Source organism: Colobus angolensis, unplaced genomic scaffold (genome assembly GCF_000951035.1).
Source record: "Colobus angolensis palliatus isolate OR3802 unplaced genomic scaffold, Cang.pa_1.0 Scaffold140, whole genome shotgun sequence".
In the NCBI taxonomy this organism is placed as follows: Eukaryota; Metazoa; Chordata; class Mammalia; order Primates; family Cercopithecidae; genus Colobus; species Colobus angolensis.
The window spans coordinates 4,302,918-4,309,119 of NW_012114489.1; the positions used below are offsets into that span (position 1 = coordinate 4,302,918).

At 43.9% G+C, this 6,202-nt stretch overlaps 1 protein-coding gene across 1 annotated transcript; it reads left to right on the top strand.

The window, feature by feature from the left end:
* Positions 1–2,142: 2,142 nt before the first annotated feature.
* Positions 2,143–3,109, top strand: LOC105506858 (melanoma-associated antigen B5). Its single transcript, XM_011935145.1, has one exon. The coding sequence runs from the start codon at positions 2,143–2,145 to the stop codon at positions 2,968–2,970; it is 828 nt and encodes a 275-aa protein (XP_011790535.1). The 3' UTR covers positions 2,971–3,109.
* Positions 3,110–6,202: the final 3,093 nt, after the last annotated feature.

Genomic DNA, 6,202 nt, shown 5'->3' on the forward strand with positions numbered 1-6,202 from the left:
TGCAACATTTGCAGAGGGAAAACTAATGAAGAGTTTGGAATGACATGGCATTTCTCCAGAAGCCTCTCATAGAAAGTTTAGAAACCAAGATGAAGACTGATGAATGAGAACTAAAGAAACAAACACCCCATAGTAAATGGAGTAACAGAGATCAGACTGTGTCTACTTTTAGACCTGGAAGACTGAAGCAGGGCTGTTAGGCTACTTCTCACTTACTGTTCAGTGTTCTCGGGAACATAAGATCCTTAGTCTACATGAGTGACTTAAAGTTGAAAGAAGAAACTCAAGGCCTGCAAAGAGTCAAGGTGAGGACCCTGAGTGAGGACTGAGGGCAGACCTCTATCCTCCACAGAGATAGCCCCAAGGAACCTGAATATTGATGTCATCCCTGGGAGGGCACAGAAAGGTGGCATTTCCTGTTTTCATTCTGGGACCTCAAGGAGTGGGAACCTTGTTCTAAGGTTTTGAGACTTAGACAGTAGAGGCAGATGTTCCATGCCCTGCCAGGAATCAAATGCAAAATCATGAGTGATGACTGAGAGGACTACAGACCCTATAATAGGGAGGTGGCACAGAACCTCCCCCTGCCATCAACCCTGGATGGCCTTGGGCAGGGCTGTCAGGCTGACTTCTGCAAAAAAAGTTCAGACATATGAGGGCTTAGTCTGAGGGTAGGGTCCTCAAGTCAACAAAAAGAGTCCAAGGCCCTGCCATGAATCAAGGTGATGGTCCCTAGTGAGGACTTAGGAAACCCTCTACCCTCAGAACTAAGAGAACCACACAGAGCCCCACCCTTACTGGCAGCCCTGGAATACATGGGCATTGCTGACATGATGTAACATACTTCCTCGTATGATGTCACAAGGAAGGAAGGAAGTTGGTCTGATTGTGAATTAAGGTCAGCAGTTAGACGATTTCCAGGTTTCTCCAGAGGCCACAGTGAATATGCTAATAACTGAGGGGACCACATACACTATGAGTGGGAACACCACAGAATTCAACTGTTACTCTCAGCCTTGGGACAACAAGGACAGCTAAGAACAAATGAGAACATATGAGAAGACCCTCACATTCCCCATAGGGCATGTTTCAGGGTCGTTTTCTCTTTAGTATGAGGGGATAGGCCTTAGGACAAGGGAAGGAGAAGTTCCAGACCATACCAGGGGTCAAAGCAAGTGCTAAAGGAACCATCTACCACTAAATAGAAGAGTTAAAAAAGAATCTGGCCCTACCCTGGTTTCAGTGCTTGAAGGGCCAGGGCAGGGTTGTGAAGTTGAAGCTCTCTACCATCTCTTTATGTCAGGTCTATGGAAGGTGAGATCCTTAGTCTGAAGGTGCAGTAGTCACCATTCAAATGAAGGAAGTTGGGCTCCTAGGCCCTACATGCCAATGTAAGGATCCCAAGGGTGGACTGAGGATCCCAGAAAGGCCAGGATGGAAAATTACCTACTCAACAGTCAGCACTGTGGGCACATAAACAGCAGTGATAAGCTGAGGACCCCCTTCACATCCTTCTTATGGGTCCCGGGGAGGTTTGTGATATAACTTCAGAGGAAATGGTTCTCATGACCTGCCACCAGTTGGCATGATTGTCTTGAATGTGAAGTAAAAGGACCCCTCAACTTAGAAGACCGGCAGCCACTATGTCACCTTAGTATGCCTGAGGCAGGGCTACCAGGCTAAAGCCTATGGTTCAGTCTAACTTCCTCCAAAGGTTTCCCAAGAGGGGGCACATTGATCAGGATAACAGAATCTCAGTGTGTTCCTAGAGCAGTTCCTCCATGGAAAACTGCAAATGTTGTTTTTATTATAACTACTGTAGAATTTCCACGTTGAAGGTGCACAGACCCTCTCAATCTTCCTCCTCCAGTAGACTCTCTTGACCTGTTCTCCTACTCATTCTCCTGCCTGCTATCCTTTATCAGAGTCAACATGTCTCAGGATCAGAACAGTAAGCTTCACATTTGTGAGAAACACTACCAGATCCAAGATGACTCTCAGGTTCAGAGTGGAGCTCAGGTCAGTGAAGAAGTGGAAGATGAGCCCCTCCCCACTTCCTTTCCTGTTCTTGGGGATATTCCCCAGAGCTCATCTGCTGCTGAGTCAAATGGCACTTCTTAGGAGCCTTGCGAATCCAGTACCATGACTTCTGCAGGCGTTTTTAACACAGGATCTGACAAAGAGGCTAACAGTAGAGATGAGGAGTACCCATGTTCCTTAGAGGTCTCCCCCTTCACTGAGAGTTCATGCAGCAATTTCATAAATATAAAGGTGGGTTTGTTGGAGCAGTTCCTGCTCTACAAGTTCGAAATGAAACAGTGTATTTTGAAGGAAGATATGCTGAAGATTGTCAACCCAAGATACCAAAACCAGTTTGCTGAGATTCTCAGAAGACCTTCTGAGCACATTGAGGTTGTCTTTGCAGTTGACTTGAAGGAAGTCCACCCAACTTGTTACTTATATGACCCTGTCAGCAAGCTGAAACTCCCCAACAATGGGAGGATTCATGCTGGCAAAAGGTTACCCAAGACTTGTCTCCTCATGACTCTCCTGGTTGTGATCTTCCTGAAAGGCAACTGTGCCAATGAGGAAGATATCTGGAAATTTCTGGGTATGATGCAAATATATGATGGGAAGAAGCACTACATCTATGGAGAGCCCAGGAAGCTCATCACTCAGGATTTTGTGAGGCTAAAGTACCTGGAGTGCCACTGGGTGCCCTGCAGTTATCCTGCATGCTATAAATTCCTTTGTGATCCAAGAGCCTACACCAAAACCAGCAAGATGAGAGTCCTAGAATATTTGGCCAAGGTCAATGATATTGCTCCAGGTGCCTTCTCATCACAATATGAAGAGACTTTGTACGATGAGGAAGAGAGCCCAAGCCAGAGATGCAGCCGAGACTGGCACTACTGCAGTGGCCAAGACTGTCTCAGGGCCAAGTTCAGCAGCTTCTCTCAATCCTATTGAAGTCTGAAGCTTTTTTCATCCAGTCAAGCAAATATAACGTCACCAAAAGGGATTTTTTTTTTTTGGAAATACCAAAGAACCCCCAGTAAAATAATTGAGATAGTGAAATAGAAAAAAATAATAAAACATGATCTTGGTTTTCTTCATTTCTTTCAGTCTTTTGTTTTGTAAAATTAAATCATTTATGCCTTGATATGTTTAGCTTAACAATATAGGAGAAATTAAATTTAATAAGTTAGATCTCTTGCTCACTGTCTCTTATATTCCCCAAACATCATTTGAGTATCTGCTTTTTGGAAGGCTCCGTAACAGTACTGGAGCTGCTCAGATAAAGGCCCAGCTTCTGCCCATAGAATCTTTGAGGTTAAAAGCTGCAGTCATATAAAGTAAATGTTGAGTCACCCTCTATGACTTATAGGAAAGCAGAAAGGATGGACGAGAAGGGGGCATTCCAGTTGAGAGCAGTAAAGCATAAATTTCATGAGGCAAGGCAGTTTGAGTTTTGGGAAACTGAAAGTCAATGTGTTGTAACTTTTAAATTAGCTGCATGGGGGTGCTAGATGAGGCTATGAAACTGGTAAGCAGAGGTGAGAACCCTCAGATGATGCATCTCAAAGTTGAGAGAGAAAACCCTTTAATGGAAAACTGAACTGTAGTGTAAAGCCCCAAATTAAGGCCTAATACTATGTACTGCTGGGCAGGCTAAGAGCTCCCCTTCTAATGCCGCTTGTCTAAGACAGAGTCCCATAGCTGTAGTGTATCCCTTGTCTTTTTTCCTATCTATTGGAAGTGGGGCTCAGGCAAAACCTCTGTTTCCTCTTTGTTATTTTGGCCTGGTGATAGTGGGGCTGAGGGATAAGGAGGCAGTAAGGTAGATGACGGTTCCTCTTCCCTCCCCTTTTTAGGCTCTTCTCTGTATAACGGGACCAAAGCTGCCCTAACTAAAGCCCATAATGTTAAAGATGTTACTGGGACCCATTGCCCTTACACATGATATTGTTTAAGATTTCTCCCTACTTGTTCCCAGAGCTCTACGTCTAGCATACCTTCTTCTGGGAACCATGGGTTATGAGACACAACAGTTTGCATTAGGTCCCTTAATTGAGCCTGTGAAACTGAGGCTCCACTAGCTTTAAGCAGCTGTTTCAATACTTTCATATACTGTTTCTGTTGAGCTGATAACTGTTGTCCCATGATGAAACCCTAGCCTGAACAATTCCCTCAAACTTGGAAACACTGAGCAGGCACCGATGACTTATTGATTTACTGACTTACTGACTGCACAGTCTCCTTACCTTCGTTTTGGAGGGTTCCTTCATGATTTGTTGCAGCATTCCTCTCACAGGGCACCATCTGCTGGGGTCTGACCTGCAGACCCTGGCCAAATGACGGATGAAAGAAGGCACTCAGACACAGATATCTGGTGAAAGAGTGGGCTAAGGGACTGGCCACGCACAGACCCCAAGGAGGGTGCTGTAAAGAGTCAGCAGCTGAGGCCCTGATAAGCTGGTGCTGTGGGCATTTATTCAGCACAGGTTTAATGAAAAAGGTTTTGAGACAACACACTTGTGGATAATTAACATGGTCGCCCCTCTGGAGAGAGCAGTCCTGCGCATGGATGATTAAAGGCCAGGTTCTGAGGCCTAAGTAACTAACTTATCTAGATCAGTTTCTTTTCATCCCCTTGTTATCTAACCTAAGCTCTTAAGAGAACTCAGCTGCCTTCAGCCAAATTGTCTTTCAAAGCTTTGCAAACCCCTGGCTTTCCAAGACGGTTTGCATCTTTCTACAATTTTTCCCACCACCCTGACTGATCTCCTACAATATATTGCCCTCAATTTTTCAAATGGCCTAACTGGAAATTCCTCTCTACACTATGCACTTGCACATTAGGTCCCTTAGCCAAACAACCATCTTTATTAAGAGAACCAGGCGCAGATCTTGTTTTCTTTCCCTGACAGCCTTCAGAATTATTCACACAAGCCAATCACAACTTCCCATGAGAACTAGAGGTCACCTCTCCCTCTTGATCTACAAATCCTGCCTCCCAGAGACCTTATTCATTCACTCTGTTCCTGAGTGCAACCCTTGTGTGACCCTGTGTGGTATGTGGTGTACTGCTCCCCCGGGCTGTGAGTGTATGTGATTAATGAACTGCTGTTGACCTCATCTATACAGTGCCCAGTATCATGTGTTTGAATACCACATAACCATAATGTGGAAATTCCTTCCTCACCAAGAAATAGGACACCACTAAAACATGCTCTTATGAATTACTTTGGGATCATAGATAATCCAGAAAGAAATATTTAGATTTAGACTAGTGGCTTACGCAACAGAAGTTTATTTTCTCACAGTTCTGGAGGCTGTAAGTCCAAGATCACAGTGCCAGCAGGGTTGGTTTCCTCTGAGGCCTCTCTCAGCTTTCAGAAGGCTTCCCTCTCGCAGCCTCTTTACATTGCTGTCCTTTTGTGTGTATGCATCCCTGGTGTTTTCTAGTGTGTCCTAACCTCTTCTTTTCAGGACACCAGTCAGATTTTATGAAAGTACTCTAATGGCCTCATTTTAACTAATCACCTGTTTAAAGACCTTATCTCCAAATATAGTCACATTCTGAGGTACTGGGGTTAGGACTTGAGCATGTGAATTTGAGGTTGGGGGCAAAATTCATTTCATGATAGGCAGGAGTGGGAGATACATTTGCTCTTATCTCAGTACAGTAGAACACAATGCACAAGTTACGTGTTCTATGCAAATTGTCTCCAGGGAGTTTCCCCAAAATAAGAGTGAGATGCACAAAAGTCACTGTGTTGGCTTTTTTTTTTTTTCTTTTTACCTAGAGCTGGAAGAAAGAACTAGTTCCTACTAGAAAAAGACATTCTAATTAGATTATCCTGAGTGTAACTTGGCAGGTTCTAAGGGAAGGCTAGATTTTGGTGGGGAAGAAATGAATGAAAATATAGGTGGTTTGGATGGAAGGCTAGCTGGGATACACTGAAGGAGTTAGTCCTTAACAAAATTCTAGAAGATTTGAAGTGTATCCAGATGGGGAAGAACCCCCAACATACAAATTAAATAACGGATGCCCTAATGGGGAAAATCGAATTTTACTTGCTACAGCAAATTTTTGGCTGATTTGGTGTTGTTGGAGAGCATTGCATTTTCTCTGACATATGCTGGATTTTTAAAAAATCTCAGATAAGAAGATAATCATAAATAATCATAAATAAAT